The sequence below is a fragment of the Eptesicus fuscus genome, chromosome 12 (assembly GCF_027574615.1).
Source record: "Eptesicus fuscus isolate TK198812 chromosome 12, DD_ASM_mEF_20220401, whole genome shotgun sequence".
NCBI classification, from domain to species: Eukaryota; Metazoa; Chordata; class Mammalia; order Chiroptera; family Vespertilionidae; genus Eptesicus; species Eptesicus fuscus.
In genome coordinates this window covers 59,108,479-59,128,657 of record NC_072484.1, presented here as the reverse complement: position 1 = coordinate 59,128,657, position 20,179 = coordinate 59,108,479, and the positions used below count along the sequence as shown (strand labels likewise).

General features: G+C 39.2%; 1 protein-coding gene across 4 annotated transcripts in view; it reads left to right on the top strand.

Annotated features, from left to right (window-relative positions):
* L3MBTL4 (L3MBTL histone methyl-lysine binding protein 4) overlaps window positions 1–20,179 on the top strand; it is a 323,126-nt gene that overhangs the window by 181,161 nt on the left and 121,786 nt on the right. For all 4 annotated transcript variants that reach the window (XM_054724420.1, XM_054724421.1, XM_054724422.1 and 1 more), the window contains exon 14: window positions 6,197–6,299. In XM_054724420.1, coding sequence (XP_054580395.1) covers window positions 6,197–6,299 — 103 coding nt within the window. The remainder of the gene's footprint in view (window positions 1–6,196; window positions 6,300–20,179) is intronic.

Below are 20,179 nucleotides of genomic sequence, written 5' to 3'. Positions count from 1 at the left end.
GCTTCAGTTAGTGTCAGTATTGTCATTGTGCTCTGGGTCAGCTCTATACCAAATATAATAATTCTAAGAGGAAACTACTTCCTACACAGAAGGAGGAAGGTGATCTCAGCTTCCAGCACATTCTGTGGGGGAGGAAGTGGGTAAAATAAGCCTTTTCATTCACATCACACATGGTTGTCGGTTTGGGCCACTTTGAAATACAGGACAGTTCAGTTTCTCATTTCCTAGAGAGGAGTGCAATCTCTTTCTTCTTGATTTTCCCTTGATATCTTACATTATGTTTACATGACAATAGGTCTGATACCCACATGCAATTCTAGTTTTTGTTTCAGAACAATTACTTGAATTCACAAAAGAAGAAACAAAATAAAATTGCTATTTTACCCTAGGGAGTTTGTAGCTCCAAGTGACACAAAAATCAGCTCACAGTGGTTTAATTAAAAAGAGGGTTATTTTTTGTCTGTGACAAACACTGATGTGGTAGAACCCCCTGGCATGTCTTGAATCCAGGCTCAGTCTTCCTTTATTCTCTGCTTCCTTCAACACTTCTGCCCTTGCCCTTATGCTTGTCACCTCATGAATGCTTAAATGTGAGATCTGCAATGGTCAAAGTAGGAAGAAATGGGCAAAGAAGATCAGCGTCATCTTTAGGAAAGAAAAGCATTTATAGACTTCTTCACCTTGCCTTTTCCTGAGATCTTATTGCTCAGGACAGTGTCAGATGACCAAGTCTGAATGAGAGAGGCTGGGAAAGCTAACACTTTTAGTAAGGCACATTGCTGCCCTAAACCAAGGCATGGTTCAGTCAGCAAGAAAGGAGGGAATGGATGGTGGGTGGGCAACTAGAGTGTCTGTCCTGGTGCTCCTGGAAACCGTGTAGTTCTGTGTGAAGGGGGATCCACAAGGACCTTTTACTACAGTGAGTGCCCTGTTAGTGTGAAGCATGATTCATTACTCAGATAATTTCCAGTTTACAAGCATATTTTCCATTTCTTTGTCGTCTTGGCACCTGGAATACTGTCCAGCATTTATTATGCTAGCATGACAGATATCATTACCTGCAATTATATCAACTCCTGCTTGAGTAAATTTTTTATGGAATAACTGGAATAAATTAGAAGTTATTCAACTGCCTGATATAGCGAGTAGCCCATAATATTTAGATGTAGAGAACCAGATTGATTTTAGGCACGCTAAGCTCTGAAATGAGGATCAAGTAGTTATTATCTCACCAAAAATTGGTTAGGATATACCAATATAATGCCTGCAGATGTTAATTGTTGTTGTCTTCATGATTCTTTATTCATTCTTAAAAAATACTTAGTTCATATCTCTTTTGTGCTAGTCACTGCTATAGCAGGGCCTGGGATACAATGGTAAACAAATTAGATAAGGTCGATGCCCTTACTTTAGTGAAGGGAGACAGGTGATAAACAGATAAACTAGGAAAATAATTTCCAATAAGGTGGTAAAAGGAAGGCAAGAATGGGCAATATGTTTAGGGTCAATCTCTCAGAAGGAGTGATTTCAAGTGGAGAACATTTTTTCTAGAGACCTAATTCCCTAAATATCCAAGTTACAAATAAGATATTCTTGGTGAAAATGCAGTTATTTTCTGGAGACCTATGATAGAAATTAGTTTTATTATAGGTTCCCTTTATTCTAGAGGAAATAATATGAAGGATTGTAGAATGTACAGGTTTCTTTTCCTGAGGATGGCTCTCTGTCTTATTCACATTAAGCACCATACAGAATTTACCAAGAAAATTGCTCGAGTCTATGCATTTTTATTGCATGTTTTTCTTAACTCTTTTGTTATGTTCCCTTGCTGTAATTCTTAATATATTACTTCTTCTCCCAATAACTGAGGTCATTCTTTCCTTATGGATCTAACAAGGAGAGAATTATGACAGCCATGAGTTCTAAATATTTAAAAGATCCCTTTAAATCTTAATTTAATCAAGTACATTAAAATAATCCTGAAAAATGCTAAGTAGCATTAATTGAGAATTTCCTGGAATATTGTCCACACAGAGTGACACCTGAGCTGGCTGCTGGAAGGTATATGGGTTAATATTCCAGGCCTTGTGACAGTGGCCTTGGTAGTACATTGTGAGGTGCAATTAGAACAGTCTCCTATATCCTGTGTCCCTTTATTTTGTCAGAGATCCTTTTATTTGCTGACTAACATAAGAATACTTCTTACTTAAGGGACTTGTTTACAATTTTTAAACTTCAGTTCCCTCGAGTTGTTTAAAAGTTGTTGGGATATTTTTTAAGCTGTTTCCAAAAGCCACCTTTGAATTGGGTAGGTCTTATTTCTTTCTACTTTTCCTCTCAAGGTATTTTGTGAAGTTGTGAGAGCACAAGTGTGTGAGACATACTTTCTTATTTTTTGATAAATTTAATAAAATTTTATTTGAAGTATAAATATTTATTATAATATCATCACACATTGGGACCCAGCTTCAGTCAGTATTTTTGTGCAACATAATCAAACTGTAATGCAAATTTCTGGGTTATTGTTTTTTAATCCTCACCCTAGGGTATGTTTTTATTGATTGATTGAGGGAGAGAGAAAGAAAAAGAGAAAGAAACATCAATGTGAAAGAGAAACATCAATTGATTGCCTCCCACGAGTTGGGACCGAGGATCAAACCCTCAACCTAGGTGTGTGCCCTGATCAGGAATTGAACCTGCAACCTTCTGGTGTAGAGGACGACACTCCAACCAACTGAGCTCTTCAGCCAGGGCCAAATTTCTGGGGTTTGTGTAAGATTCTTTTCTTACCCAAGAGCATCTTGAGGGGAGGACTGTGGGATACTCATCTGTTTATTCAATAAGCATTTATTGAGCACCAACTATGTGTCCACCAACTCTGTGTCAGACTAGGTACTGGTCACATGAGAATGAAATATACATAGGCATGCAGCTCATAGTCTAATAAAGAGATAAACATTAAACAAATAAACATTCAATTTGTATTTTGGTAAATGTTATATGAAATGGGAACCTAACATACTCTAGGTAAGGCAGCCTGAGGACGTGAAATGTAACTGTGATCTGAAATATAAATGGGAGTTATCTAGGCTTAGAAATAGGAGGTCATCCCAACATGCACATTCCCTCCATTGTGGAAGAACCTGGTAGGTTAAGAAGCAGGAAGAGACCAGTTTGGATGCTGAATATTGAATACAGAGGAAAATCAAATGAGATATAGCTAAAGAGGTATATGGGAATCAGATCAGGTAGACCAGGATGTGGATTTTGGATGTAATCCAAACATCAATAAGAAGCTATTGCTTAGATTAGACTTATGTTTTGAAAATGGCACTCTGGTTGCAAGTAGGAGAATAGGTTGGAATGAGTCAAGAATGGCTGCAGAAATCCTTCAAGGAGATGATGATGACTTGGATTAGGTCAGTCAGGATAGTGATGAAGAAAAATTGGCAGGCTAAATAAATATTTAAGAGATTGAGAATCGATTGGAAGTTGAGGCAGAGTGAAATGAGAAAGAGGAGATGTCAAGAATCATTCCAGGTTTCTGGAATGGAGTGTGATGTGATTTATTGGAATGAGCAACTCTAGCAGAAAAGAAGGTTGGGGGACAAGATGATGACTTCAGTTTTGAACATGTTGAGTTTTAAATGCCTTTGAGAGATCCCAGTGGAGATGTATTGGAGTTGAATGTGTGGAGTTAGAAGTATTGGTCTGGAACATAAAGAATGTTGGGGCTATAGTCTATGAGCATCTGTAACATACAGTTGATAAATGAAGTGTTGAAATGGATAGCCCAAGAACAAACTGTGAGGCTCTGTGACATTTTAAGGTTAACTAGAGGAGGAATAGCTGGCAAATGGAAATTGTCAGAGTATGATGTCACCAAAGCCAGTGGACAGTAACAATTCAAGAAGGAGACAGTGATTAATAGTACCAAGACATCGAGTGTGATGCATACTCTGCAGTGTATGTTGGGCTTAATGCATAAAGATCATTACTCACCTCAGAAGATAGACTGATGTGATTTGAGAAGCAAGATGCGAAGAAATAAAGATAACTTCTCTGAGAAGTTTGGCTATGAAGGGGGAAAGAGTGAACAGCAATAAAGGGAAATATGGGTTCCAAGTAGAGTTTTAAGCTTTTATTTTCTGTTTTTGTCTTCATTTCTTTTTGTAATTGGAGAAACTGGAGTAGGTTTAAATGTTGGTAGAAAGGATTCAAAAGTCCAGGAGTGATTAGAATATCCAATCACCTAAAAGATCCTGGAGAATGAGGTAGCTATGCCTCAAACATAAATGATGATTGGAGAGGGAATTCTCCCTGCATTGTGATGGGAAGGAAGGTGGAACTGATGGTGCACAGGGAGCGATCTCCTGGTGTCTCGGTGAAGTAGCAGGCAAACTCAGCTACTGAGAGCTGAAGGGTGGAGGTTGGTGGAAGGTTTGGAGAGTTTCGAGGAGTCCATGTGGTATTGAAGAGAGGAAGTAGTTTTGGTAACTGTCTGCACTGTTGTGTAATTTTTCCCAGGAGAGCTTAGTTACACAAAACACAGAGCAGCAGGATAGTACATTTGGTCCATGGTTGGCTTCTCCCACCCCCCAGGCACTTGTGATAAGGTCAGAGAGGGAAGGGAATTTAAGTTATTTGCAGTAGAGGTTGATAGAATCTAAAACGAGGGAAAAGAGTTATGATAAGTGGGGACTGATGACTGATGGTGGGAAAAGAAGGGAAATTAGTGGCCTGGGAATTCCAGTGGTGTTGAAAACATCATCTGGAGTTGGGTTGGATACCCGAGCAAGCAATCTGGAAGGATAGGATTTTGTAGTTAGATGGACTGTTTGCTTAGTGATTTTAGATGCAATGTCATTTTAGTGCTGACAAGATCCAGAGGGTTTTCCTTGTGTTTGGCCCAGATGGATCCAGGGAAGAAGCCACTGGAGATGAGTTGGTTAATGATCTGTGAGGGCAGCATATGGGATGCTATGACTATGCATATTGAGATGCCTCGGGTATTGCTGGAGCTGGGACAGAACAGAACCCAGTGAGTGAGGGCTGCAGTCTTCTCTGAATGGCGTGGCTGACAGGCAGATGGGTGTGAGCAATGAGAGGGCCAGTGATGAGGGAGCCCCACGGAGTCAGCCTCAGAAGAACTGGAGTATTGAAGAATATGAAAGAAATGTGGTCCAGGAAAGATGCTGGGAGGAGAGGAGGGCACTGGTTTCCCTGTCAATCTGAGACACATGGGGCTGAGAAAGTGAACAATTTCTCCGGAAGAAACCTCCAAATGTACTCTCTTCAGGCAGCAGCCAGACAGAGTGAGAATAGAGAAACCGTGAAATGAGGACAGGAAATGGGGAGCTTGCACAGGAAGTGGAAGTACCAGAGCTGGGGAGAGAGAAGGAGAATGTGGGACTGTCAGGGAAGTGAGACCCAGTTGTCTGACAGTAGGGGATAGAGCATTCTAGGAGCTGATATCTCTGTTGGGGAGAGGGAAAATGAGGGAGAGCAGACTGAGGGAAGTCTCAGAACAGAGCAAGGGGGTTAAATCCTGATCATCTTTAGAGATGGATTGCTTCTTGACAGACTTCATCTCTGAAGTGGTTATATATAGTATAGTGTGGTGTGTGTGGTGTTGTGGGTGTGGAATGTTATGGGTGTGTGGTGTGTAGTGTGGTGTGTGTGGTATGGGTCAGGCAGTTCTTTCTTCAGATAGCTGTGATAACTGATTGAGGAAGCACGTGTAGGGCCCCGTTTCGTTCGCTGTCTTTGGCATGCACAATTGCTCACCCTGTTTCTGTCTAGCATTTGGGGGTGCCTTGCTGTGGTCAGTGGGAGTAGAATAATGGGAAACTACAAACCAGACTTCACCCCCTCATATTCTCACCTCATGGCTGTATTGCTTTTGCCAGTACTATTCTCTGAAAGAGATAAGTGAATGTTCTCACAACTGTTTTTTTTTAAATAATTTCTTCAATGTTTATTTATTTTGCTCTGCATCGGATATTAGCTGCTATTAGTGTTATCTGTTACAGCAATTATATTTTCTGCTCAGTCATTTTATAAAACATCACAAGTACCCAATACATGGTTTTTGTGATAACTTATTTTGAATTTGTAAAGTCTCAATGAATATCATTTACATATTTTAGTCTTTCCAGTTCTTCTTTGCTAAGGGTGTTTCTTTCACTTCCTGAAGGAGCAAAGGATGTGAAAATCCTGCCAGGCCAAGCTGTCTGTCCTACTCCAGGCTGCCGAGGAATAGGCCATATCCGGGGCCCACGGTATTCAGCACATCACAGGTAAAATATTTTCTTCTTTAATTTTTTTCAGAGATGAATTAAAACATTATGCAGGCTATCGGCTATTGGTAGCATCATCAATGATTCTTGTGAAGTCAGACATCTCCCTATCATACTGCCTTCTCTGTGCCTAAACCCCGACATTTCTTACTGCTCACCTCTGCCTTCCCAGAGCCTCCTGGACTCCCGAGGCCTTGCCCAGATCCACATCATTTCCCAGTGCCTCTGCTCTCTGATTCCTTAAACACACCCTCCATAGGATATACTTACCATCTAGGTCCCACCCCAGTCCTGCATTTTCTTCAAACAGCTGCTGAATCTTGCTTTCTTTAGAGAAATTCCAGAACCTCTTGTCTTTTCCCCTCTTGTTCTCACCTTGTCCCTATTTCTTTTTCTCAATTTTTTTATTCATTTGGAGATGAGATAATTTTTTGCTAGAATAGAAAGTAATAAATGTGGAGTTATGTTGCAGAATATACCTGTGCTTTAAATATGTGATAACAGTATGGAAAAGATGGTTCTTATAATGAAAAATACATACAAATAAATGTATATAAGCTATTACTGCCTATTTCGTCCCTGTCAATTGGTAAAATGATGGATAGATGAATTATTTATATTGTGATCCAGTTACAAAATATATAAATTAAAACTGAACAGAGCTGACATCTAATTTGTCCAGCAAACAGATATCTTGCCTAACAAATTTTTAAAGAAAATATAGAGAAGTATAAAGAGAAAAGAACAAATCATATAATGTGTGAAGCAAGAAAACATGGTTGAATAACAGATATACAACAAGTAGACGTCCTTGTTTGATGAGGTGGTTGCAGTTCTGAAAACCTTTGTTTGAAACAGTTCTAAACAAATCAAAACAAGTGTTCATGTAAGAAATAACGGTAAACACTTCCAAAGAGCATACGTGAATGTTATATATGTAAATGTGATATTAGCACTTAAAAAGGAGAATATAACATAGTATCCATAACAAATAAACTGAAGATCTACAGACACCTGGGTTACTTGTTTACATTGTAGGAGTCATGGATAAGAGTGAGATAGACCTGGTGGAGATGCTGTAGTGTTTTATGAGGGAAGGAGGAGAGAGAGTAAAGGACATGTAGAGGATGGGAAAGAGGGAAGTGATCACATCATTGGAGGGTGGTCTATATTAGGTGAGGACCCTGTTGGACTTGATTGAACAACTTTCCTGACCACTAGGGGTTATGTGGCTACCAATAACATTCCTCAGGCTTTTATTGTGTGTGTGTGTGTGTGTGTGTGTGTGTGTGTGTGTGTGTGTGTGTCTTTGTTTTGTTTTGAAATCTAGAACTGCAAAGTCCAGTATGGTAGTCACTAGTCACATGTGTCTGTTTAAATTAAGCAATAATTAAAACTAAATAAAATTAAAGCTTAGTTCCTCACTTGGCACATTTCACGTGCTCAATAACCACATATGGCTAGTGGCTGCCATACTGGACGAAGTTCCCTAAGGGAGTTTACCACGTTCTGCCTTCTCATGGTAGACTTTTGAGTGCATGTTTTTCCAGATGAAACAACTGGCCATCTTAGTGCATCTTCACAACTTGAATCATTATCCTCAAAGTTAGCCAGACCATCATGTTGCAGTTGGCCTATCCATTAGCATTCTCTGGAGTTTACTCTCCTGTAGCTCTGGGGCTGGAATAACAAATACCACCATGGACAGCTCCTAAAGATTGCCAAAGTAGCTTACTCAAGGCCTCTTCTTCCACTTCATCATAGCTGATTTGCCTCCCACACTGTTCTCATGTGTAGCTCATTCTCCTTTCCCTACTTGGATTCTGAAAACATTGTGAACAAAGACTCACAATGGACATTTCCACTTCATTCCTTCAGCTTCCATGAACTTTTCTCATCTAGTGTGGGGCCTGACTATTCCTACTTGTAATATCTAATTATGAATAATACTAGTAGCCCATTTGCAGGAAGAATCCGGCAAGCGGCCGCTGCGGCCCCGTGTGCTGCCACTGCCGCCGCCATTGCGGCCGCTGCACCTGCATCCACACGCTGCTGCCACCCGCCCCTGCTCCGCTCCGCCCCGCCCGGGCTTTCCCTCTGGCAGCCACCTTGCTTTCCGCTTTTCCTCCCTCTTCCTTCTAAGTTGTCTTCAGTCTTCACTCCTCTCTCCCTCAGCGTATGCAAATTAACCGCCATCTTTGTTGGGTAATTTGCATGCTCGCCCTGATTGGCTGGTGGGTGTGGCTTTGGCTGGTGGGCGTGGCTTGGGCGTAGCGAAGGTGCGGTCAATTTGCATATTGCTGTTTTATTAGGTAGGATTATTAGGTAGGATTGAGAATATCTGACATTATTTTTTTGACTGAGTGGCTTTTAATGGTTGACCTCATAACTTCTGAAGAAACTAGAATGTAAAAAGAAAGAAGAGTTTAAACAAAGGCATTCTATGGCACTTAGAAAAGGATGAAATACTGAACAAATGTGATGGTGAAAAGAATGGGACATTTTAAGGGAACTAGAAGGCACAAGGTATTATATCTCCAGACCTCACGATTCACAGGGCTGCTCGAGGTGCCACCTCTGTGATTGGGTCTTGGCTCTTCTCCTGCCCTAGCCTTTGTTGTGATAAAACAGGGCTCCTGTTGGGTAAGTAAGAGGCCTGTGGAACTCCTGTGGGCTCTTGACTTCCTAGACCTAGCTCCTGTCATCCTTGGAAGTAGCCTTTCCTCAAGGATAATGTTTCCTCCTCCCTCCTCCTGCTTCTCGGGTGGGTTTTGAGAGAACACTCCCTGGTTGCATCACATTTTGTCCTTGGAACACAAACTCCTCCACCCGACCTCTGACCCATCTCAGCCCAGCTCTGGGGCAGGCTCAGACTCCTGCTTAGTTATCTCTCACCTCTAAAGCCCTTCTCAGCTGCACTCGGACATACCTGATGGTCCACTAATCAACATCACCCCAAAGCAGGTGATCCTCCTGGAGCCCTGTCCTCCCCCCCCCCCCCCCCCAGTTTCCCATTCTGAATTGGTTTCTCTGCAGGTTTGATAAACAACCATCTTATTAGGATTTTCCTGCCTCCTGGAATTCCCTTTACCTCCCTTCTGTTAGATCCTTTATTTCTTGGATTCTGAGGCTTCTTTTCACTGCTTTATTTTTTCCTAGCTTTTTGGGATAGGATTTGTGGAAGGTATGCATGTATAGCAAAATTCTACATTTTTATCTCTTCTGATCCACAGTTGTTTAGTTGTGGATAGATAGAAACATTTTCATCAGAATATTTAAGGCATTTCAAATTTCAATTCACAAAAAAAGGATTATTCTTCCTCTACTGAATAGATAGAGAATATCACCAGTTAGATATTTTCAGGACTTTCTTGTGTTCTGAAATGAGCCTTCATTCATTAGTTCAATGTGGAAACATGTCCTTTATTTCTGGGAAGTGTTTCTATATTATTTCTTAATTATGCTCTTTTCTATTTTTTCTGTTGCTTTTTTGCACTGAGCAACAGAAAAAATAGAAAAGAGCATTGGATTTTCTCTCGTCACTTTAAATTCCTTGTCTTTTGTTCTCTTCTATGGAATATTTCCTCAACCTTATCTTCCAATCCTTTGATTGGTAGTTTCAATGGTTCTATGATATTTTTTTTTCCAGTTTTTGAGAATGAATCCTTACTCTCTGATTTGATTTCCATTGCATCCTGTTCTTATTTGATAAATTGTGGGTCTTTTCTTAACTTGGACAATTTATGAGGCTCTTGTTTTCCTGCTTCCTGGATCGACTTTTTCTGCAGGTACTTGTGTTTTTGTTTTTTGGTTAGGTTGGCCAGCTTGCTTCTACCATATGAAAGGCATTTCTAAATCTTGGCAGTGTTTGCTTGTGTTCACTCTTGAGAGTGAAGTGCCAGGAAGCTGGTAAGTTAGGGCCTGACAGTCAGTGAGCTTCATGGATTGTAGTCAGGCAAGGGCCCGGCCAACACCAAAGAGCCCCTGGTCACCAATTGATGGGCCCCTTCTTCTGAGTAAGCTCCTTTCAGCAGAGATGACCTTCCAAATTTTTCCCGGTATGTCTTTATTATGGCATCCTCGCTCTCAGACTCTTGACTCACAGCTTACCCATTTTCCAGTTTTAAAACTGTGTTAAATTATTTTATCTGCTATCATTTCTTCTTTTCATGCCTTGTCTTTATGCATTTATGCACTTCCATTTGTTTATTCATTTTTTAGTAGTAAGACAATGGATCTATTATCAAGGAAAAAGGATGATTTCCAATCTGCTATGTTTTCTCTAACTTATTTTTAAAACTTTGTTTACCCCCAAATAATAATTCAGCTAAGAGCATATTACTTTATTTCTAATTCTCTGTAGTCCTTCTACCTCAGCATAATAGCACCTTGTTGGAGGAAAACCCAAAAGTCTAAATTTAGGGTCAATTCCAAAGAACTGACACATAGCCTTATTCAAATTCATAAGAGCTTTATTAGGAGCTTACATTTATGAACAAAATAGCTGCACTCCCAGTGGTAGCAGCATGGAATAAATCCACACACCCCCTCCCAGGACAGAGTATCTTTTTTATAGAGGATTAATAGTAAAAATATATGGAGGGTAGTAGCTTAGATCACTGGAAAGAACAATGCATTTCTAAGTTAACAGATAACATCAGGCAGTTACCCACACTGTATGCATTCATTAATCTCTTTCCTGGGGGCATGACCTTTATCTTTGGACTGAATTCTGGTTTTCTGGGTAGTCAGCCAAGCCTGAGGACACAGAGAGTTAAAATTTCAAAAGGTTAAATACGGAGTCCAACATTTCCCAGATGCCTTTGCTACTAGAGCCATATTGCATCTCTAAGTGAGTTCCCCTAAACACCTTCTTCTTGATATACATAGAAAATAAAAATTTTACATAATGACTGTTTTGTTTAGTTTGGATCTGTAAATTTTATGAATTTATAATGACAGATTGAATACTATGTACAAAGGATTCGCAAAGGCAAGGTTTTCATTTTATATTCATGGTACTTCTTAATTTATTGTCACTTTCAGTTAAAACTTTTAGCATGCCAAGAGAGTTCCTTAATGACATGTGTTCACATTCATCTGATTCCTTTGTCACTTGGCCTGTCATTTTCTTTGACATTATGTTACCACATAGTGAAATTGAACTGGGTGGAAATTTAAAAATAAACTTGCAGATGTATTTTTACTTTAATAAGTAAAAGGAAAAAGAGTATATGACTTTAGGTAATACGTTTAATTCTCTAAATGACATGATTTATTACCCAATTTAGTAAAAGCTTTGATGAAGTAACAGAGAAGATCAGCCATGGATCTTTAAATCACTTCTACCCATTACTATAAAATTCTTGAAGGTTAATGTATATGTATGATTTACTGAACTGGGAAATAATAATGTGAGAATTCTCTGTTTTTTCCCCCTAACTTTAAAGAAGATTGCATATGGAATGTTTAGTTTTATAGCAACTGAAGTGCTCATTTTCAAAGATACTCTGTTCTTTGACACATTCTAAGGGTTTTCCTAAGTACAAAATTTCAAATTACAAGAATTTCCAAGACTGTATATGCTGTACCTTATTATGATGGAAGCATATATGGCTTTGGTTTACTTTGATGTAAGAACAGTATATAGCAATTAACCAAAGGTGATATCATGTAATTTTAAATCACCTTACAAAGCAAAATCAAAGTAAATTATAAATGAAGAAAACTTATTCTCATAAAAAATAGAAATATTGCCATGTACATTATTTTAAAATTTATACTATTGTATTACAAGATTAGTCCATGATCAATAACATTTTGGGTAACATTTCAAGTATTCAAAAATAAATAAAAACCACTTGTACTCCAACTTACAAAATAATATGCTTTAGATCTGTTTCATTTTTCAGGCTTTATATATATATATTTTTCCATGAGTAAAATCCTATATAATAAAAGCCTAATATGCCAAGTTTCCAGTTGTCCGTTCATCCGTTCAACCAATCAAAGTGTAATATGCTAATGATATGCTAAGGCAGCTCAACCAGTTGCTATGACATGCACAGACCACCAGGGGGGCAGATGCTCGGACTGGTAGGCTAGCTTGCTGCTGGGGTCCAACCAATCAGGACTGAGTGAGACAGGTCAGACATGCCCTGGAACCCTCCCACAGTCTCTCCCTGACTGGCCAACTTCCCACACCCCTGGCCCAAATTGTGCATCAGCGGGGTCCCTTGGCCTGGCCTGTACCCTCTCACAATCCAGGACCCCTCAGGGGATGTCGGAGAACTGGTTTTGGCCTGATCCCACAGGCCAGGCCAAGGGACCCCACTGGTGCATGAACTCATGCACCAGGCCTCTAGTCAGACAATAAAATATCAATTAGTTCCTTGTGTTGTAATTGTTTTAGATAAATTAATGAGGTAATATTTGGTTGATAAGTTTCATGATCATTGTGTCTGTATGTTATGGATTCTATATAAGTTAGAAGTGACTTTTTGTATTTCAAATGTAAGGTCCATAGTTGCAAAACTGTTGCTAGTAGAAAGAACTGGGTTGGAATAACTCCTTTCTTGAAAATACCTCAAGAATAAATATTAACAATCCTCCCATTATCTGCTAGACACTGAAAAAATTTAATTTGCTGTGATTTCCTGGCATTACTCAAATTGTTGAAAAATTTGTGCTAGCTAATCTTAAAACCAGGGAAACTCAGTAATGTGAATTAAAATGGATATTTTCCCCAAAAGGTAACATTCCTAAGCCTGAGAAGTTTGTCACTCTCTCTATATTTTTTTCTTATTTATAATCTAAGCTTAGGTACATCATTATTATGGAGACTCTGTTTTTAAAATTTTTAAATAAACATCATTATTAAAAAGTGATGTCTAGCACAAGAACCGACATATAAATCAATGGAATAGAATAGAGAAACCAGAAATTGACCCAAACCACTATGCTCAATTAATATTTGACAAAGGAAGCAAGAACATAAAATGGAGTCAAGACAGCCTCTTCAATAAATGGTGTTGGGAAAATTGGACAGATACCTGCAAAAAAAAAAAAAAAAAAAATGAAAATAGACCACCAACTTACACCATGCACAAAAATAAACTCAAAATGGATAAAGGACTTAAACATAAGATGGGAAACGATAAAAATATTAGAGGAATCCACAGGCAGCAAAATCTCAGACATATGTCATAGCAGTTTCTTCACCGATACAGCTCCTGGACAATGGAAACTAAAGAGAAAGTAAACAAATGGGACTACATCAAAATAAAAAGCTTTTGCACAACACAAGAACCATCAACAAAACAACAAGAAAGCCCACTGTATGGGAGAATGTATTTGCCAATGTTATCACCGATAAGGGTTTAATCTCCAACATTTACAGGGAACTCATACAACTTAACAAACGGAAGATAAACAATGCAATCAAAATATGGTCAATGGACCTAAATAGATACTTTTCGAAAGAGGACATAAGGAAGGCCAAGAGACATATGAAAGCATGCTCAAAGTCACTAATCATCCGAGAGATGCAAATCAAAACCACAATGAGGTACCATCTCACATCTGTCAGAATGGCTATCATCAACAAATCAACAAATGACAAGTGCTGGCGAAGATTCAGAGAAAAAGGAACCCTCGTGCACTGCTGTGGGAATGCAGACTGGTGCAGCCACTGTGGAGAACAGTATGGAGTTTCCTCAAAAAACTAAAAATGGAACTCACATTTGACCCAGTGATCCCACTCCTAGGAATATATCCTAAGAAACTAGAAACACCAATCAGAAAGGATATATGCACCCCTATGTTCATAGCAGCACAATTTACTATAGCTAAGATTTGGAAACAGCCTAAGTGCCCATCAGCAGATGAGTGGATTAAAAAACTGTGGTTCATCTACACAATGGAATATTATGCTGTGGTAAAAAAGAAGGAATTCTTACCGTTTGCAGCAGCATGGATGGAACTGGAGAGCATTATGCTAAGCGAAATAAGCCAGTCGGAGAAAGATAAATATCACATGATCTCACTCATTTGTGGAATATAATGAACAACATAAACTGATGAACAAAAACAGATCCAGAGACAGAGAAACATCGATCAGACTGTCAAACCTCAGAGGGAAGGTAGGGGAGCGTGGGGGTAAGGGGAGAGATCAACCAAAGGACTTACATGCATGCATATAAGCCTAACCAATGGACACAGACACCAGGCGGGTGAGGGTATGAGTGGGGTGGGGGGCAATGGGGAGGTAAGGACACATATGTAATACCTTAATCAATAAAGAAAAAAATTATATTTAAAAAAGTGATGTCTAAAACCAAGTAGATATGTAGTCAGGGCCAGTCTGCCTTTTGTGAATGAGAATTATGTTGATAATGCAACTTACAGTCATGTGTCACACAAAAATATTTCTGTCAGCAAAGGACCATATATAGGATAGTAGTCACATAAGGTTGTAATGGAGCTGAAAAATCCCTATCACCAAGTGGCATCAAAGCAGTTGTAATGTTATAGCACAATGCCTAAGTTCATGCTGGTGTAAACAAAGCTGCTGCCCTGCCAGTGTGTAAAAGTATAGCAGGTCCCATTATATACAGTACAGAACACTTCACAATGATACTAAATAACTATGTTACCAGTTTATGTATTCACTACGCTATACTTTTATCATTATTTTAGAGTGTACCCTTTCTACTTATAAAAGTAAAGAGGTTTGCTGTTAAACGTATGCTGCGTCACACAGGCAGCAACTTCATTCATCTCATGTTTACCATGTGTTTTCATTGCATCATTCCTTCTTATGCTTGGTTATATCTCGTGTTGTTTTGCAAAGTAATATCCTGTATAGTCTTGAGGCCTAGGATCAACAGGCTCTACCTATATAAGGTTGAACCTATATCATGTATTAGGCTATGTCATCTAGGTTTATATAGTACACTCTATGGTGTTCACCCAATGATGAAATCAGCTAATGATGCATTTCTCAGAATATATCCCCATTGTTAAGTGGTGTGTGACAATTTTCAGAAATTACTTGCAGGCAGATAGTATGGTATACTAAGTTTGATACCAAATTTTTATGGTATTTTTCCTTTGGAAAGAGTCTTTTTTACAAGATCATAATAACAATCATAATATGTTATATTTTCATATTATTTAACCACTTACAGAATGTTTTCACATGCATTATCTTAATTCTTACATAGAACAACCCTACAATGTAAGTTTTAAATTTTTTATTTTATGAATCAAAAAAAGTACGTCTTGGGCAAATTGTATCTTCTCATCATGGCACAGCTAATAAGTGACTGCTTTTGAAGTAAATGTCTTGTAATTACTCCTCTGGTACTCTTTCTCCTACTGGCAGGTACATATGTCAGAAAGGGAAATTGATACTAAATGACATACAAACCTGTTACTCCTGGATAAGCAGGTGATTAGGAGACTATAAAGAACTCCAAAATAGAGAGACGGAGAGATGGAGAGATGGGGAGATGGAGAGATGGAGAAATGGGAGATGGAGAAGGAGAGGGACTCTTAAAGACAGCTGTAGTAGTTACTCATAATTTTTTATAGAAAATAGCAGAGATATAAGCTACCTAAATATCTGCTTCCACTTTAGTATGTAGAGCTGTTAAAGTACATCATATAAAACATGAATTATCAATAAGAAACTATCAAATAATGCTAAGTGAAATAAGTCAGACTGAGAAAGACAAAACCGTATAATTTCGGTTAGATGTGGAATCCAAAACACAAAACAAACAGATATAGAGAACAAGCTTGATCTCCAAAGGGGAGGGAGGTAGAGGAATGGGTGAAATTTAAAACATAAAGTAAAATAAAAACGATGTACAAATCAGAAATCTAAAATAAAAGCTTTAGTTATGAAAATATGAAGTTAGGTATGATGATTTTATTATCCCATGGCTTTGATTATTCTCATTTTGATGATATAATAAAGCATCATATTCTAACTTCTGCTGTTATAATCAGTATCCACATGTCATATTTATTGTTTACCCGCCTGCCTTTATATGGAGCCAGATGGAAGCAGTGCATTGCCTGTTTATAAGAACTAGCTTGTTATTACTGAATTTTCCAAATTCCTCAGTTATAACCGTGCAGGATGGCTTAGAATTGCATTAGAAATTCCAGAGCAATAATGCAAAGTAAATAATGTGGTACCATGTATCTGCAAACGATCATGCTGATTACTAAAATAGACACAATGCCATTGTATTATAATAATACAAGCTGCAAAAGGTTCAAGTATGAATGGAGAACCAATAATTCTGCAGGTAATGGATTTTAGTCTTGGAGGCCTTTTGTAGAATGTAGTAAGCATAAATTATGTAGTACACACCTAAATTAACTTAGAAAGATATAGCAATTCCATTCCAAGTTAAATGCCCAACAGAAATGTATGCAAAAGCCCACTAAAAGATATGTACCAGAATTTTTATAGCAGCACATTTATAATAACCCAAATGCCCCTCAGCAGTGAGTTGATAAATTGTGTCATATTCATACAATGGATGCTAGCTATACAGCAAGAAGAAGCAGGCTCTACATGCCACAATGGATGAAGCTCACAAAGTTAGCATTGACTGAAAGGTTTGAGCCAAACACAAATAATAAATACTTAATGATTTTTATTAATGTAAGTGCAAAAACAGGCAAAATTTACTACTGTATAAACTGTGGTTATCCTGTGAGAGTAACTGGGAGAGGGATTGGAGAGGCTGTGGGGTAATATTCTGTTTCTTGATTTAGTGCTTGTGACAAGAGTGTGTTCAGTTTGTGACAGCAAGTTATGATCTCCGCATTCTGTAAGGTCTACTTCAATAAAACATGTTGCAAAAGTTAAAAGAAATTGAAGTAGCCTTCCCAGCTAACATGACTCACAAGTTCCTACAAGTTGACCCTCTAAGTTTGGTAAACCCAGCAGCAGTCTGACATGACACCGGGCGAGAAGGAAGCCCTCCAGTCTCTTCCTCTCCATAGAAATTTGTTTCCAGGGGAAGCATACTTATCTAGTGCAAAGGCTGCCAATGACCACACCCAGCGCCTGGGCGTCTGGACCAGCTTCCAGGGCTTACCCTGAGTATAGTCTCAGAGCCACACAGTTTAGTGAGGTTCAAAACCCACCTATGCAATTTTAAGCCCATTGGGGTTTCATAGTCCACAGTACTCATCTCAGGTTTTAATCTGCTTTGCTGGTCTCTATCTTGGATTGAAAATTAGCAAACAGAACACAGTAAAATGATGCAACTTCCCTGCATCAGGAATGAGGAACCCTTGCTTCTCGGCCTTGTGTTCTGGAGTACATTTTCCAGCTCTTGGCCTATTTTTGCTTACTTAATGCTTGATGTTGGGTGGGTAGAGAAATGGCTTTTAATGGCTTTTCCTTCTATGAGACAGTAGGTCTTTCAGACAGGCATATTAGGTTAATTAAACCTGACCTTAAATTCCTTGTAGTAAAGTTTATATTTCATAAAAAAAAAAAAAAGGCTTTATCCTGGAATTAATAAGCACATGCACCTCCCACATATATGAAAGAGGCACGCGGCCTTCTGTCAAGTGGTATTTGGCCAGGCTTCTGTGCTGTTTAAACTAGGTAGTAAAATCCTTTAACCTTTTGCACTCGGGTGTCGAGTGTGACTCGACACGGTTAGCATCGGTAGCAGCTCGAGAAAAAAGCAAGCGAGTGCAAAGGGTTAAAGGCTAATTGCTAATCACTAATCAACCAAATGGTGGAATGACCGGTTGCCATGATGTGCACTGACCACCAGGGGGCAGACACTCAACACAGGAACTGCCTCTGGTGGTCAGTGCGCTCCCACAGGGGGAGTGCTGCTCAGCCAGAAGCCCTGAGCCGGGCTCATGACTGGCATGCAGCAGCGATGGTGAGAGCCTCTCCCCCCCTCCACGGCAGCGCTAAGGATGTCCAACTGACAACATCCCCTGAGTGCTCCTGGACTGCGAGAGGGCGCAGACCGGGCTGAGGGACACTGCCCCGCCAAGTGCATGAATTTCATGCACCAGGCCACTAGTAGAAGATAAAAATTGAAAGAAGGATGAAATAGCCTATACCACTACTTTGAGTATTTCCTGAACAGTAAACCGCAGACTCACAAGCCTGTCTCTCTCATCCCTGCCACCCACATGTTATCTAAGAATTATTTCCTGGTAATTCAAGCATGAAAAAAAAATATTTTTAAAAGAACTAAGAACATTTTTTTTTTTTTGAGCAGCAAACTGGTGTTATATCCTGAGTATGGGGAGACTCTGCGTCTATGTGCCACCAGCATATGGTCAGCATTTCCACGCTCCTACTCTTTCAGCACTGATGGTTTCTTTTGACAGTAGCTCCAAGAGGCCCTAATTTTTGTTCACAGATATAAGTGCTAAGAATTTCAGCACAGTATTCCCAGCTATCATATTTCTAAAAAATCAAGCAAGCTGCTGGTGGCAAAAGAAACAATGTTCTCTTTTTCTGTGACTTCATATAACCAATATAACTAATATTGTTAGTAACTGGTAGGAATTCGGTGATAGGCTGGCTGCATGTCACTCAGGATGGGTACAGAATTCAGGACAGTCACAGATCAGCCTTGTAAAGGAGGTGCTTTGAATGGAAGGATGCTGTTCTGGTAACAAAACAAACTGCCAGACTCATTAGGAAATACCAGATATACATTTTAATGTGTAAGTGTACCTTGATGGGAACATTTGTGCCAATGATTGAGTCCTGCTCTTCTATATAGGAAAGTGAGTGGAAAGCCCCTAAAAAAATGAAGCACTTGGTATAATCAGTTACTTCTATTGTTACTTAACAATGTTTAAAAATAAGGCTACATAAGTGGCTAATGAGATTTTTGTGTGTCTTAGGGTTTCTTCTGAATGGGATAGGTAGGAGCTTCAAGAAAAGCACTAGAAATTTATGACTTAAAAATAGTTAAAATTTTGCATTTACATCTTCAATTAAAATAAGTATTTGTCATTAACAAAAATATATCACCTGGGATGGCTTATGTTTCTTTCTTTTTTCAAACAGTTTTCATCCTTTCATGAACAAGCATTTATTGAATGCCTTTTATATGCCCAGCGCTGTGCTAGGTATAAGGTCTATTCCTGTTTCTAGAAGCTCACAGTCTAGGGAAGGAGATGAATACCTATAATATTAATCAAAGGGCATGAGAATTGTGTGTTTAGGAAGCTATGTATGAGTCCTACGTGGGTTCTTGATCCAGTCTAAGGGTTTCAAGGAGTTTCCTAGAAAAGGGGTTGTCATCCCTGAGAGCAGAGGATGAGTAAGATTTAGCCAGGAAAAGGGGAAAGGAGGAGTACTCCAGTAAGAGAGAGTAGCCAGGACACAAAATAAGTGTGCATACGTGCATGCATGCCTGCATCCGTGTGTGTGATTGCACTTGATTTTAAATACCTGGAGCTTGGAGTTGGGTGGTGATGATGGGGGATGAAGGGTGACAGATGAGGCTGAGGAAGTAACCAGAGCCTCTCCCATTGTAGTCCTAAACCTTTCCAACCTTTCCTGGCATATGCCCTCATAGCCTCTCAGATGGGAGGTTGAGAGGACAGATATTTCATCTGGCATTCAGGTCTGAGCCCGTGCACCCACCCGTGTGGTTGGTTGTCTTTCTTAGCTGCCTCTGCTGGTGGCTGACTGATGCTCTTTGAAGTACATCTGATATAGTAAATGTAAGGGCCAGCTTTCCCTTCTGATGTTCCTAATACAGCATACTAGGCGTTCTTTCCATGAGTATACTCAGCATTCTCCAGCTAGTCCAGGATGTAGGCATGGAGAATATTCTTTTGAACAATGTCATTGTGGTTTTATT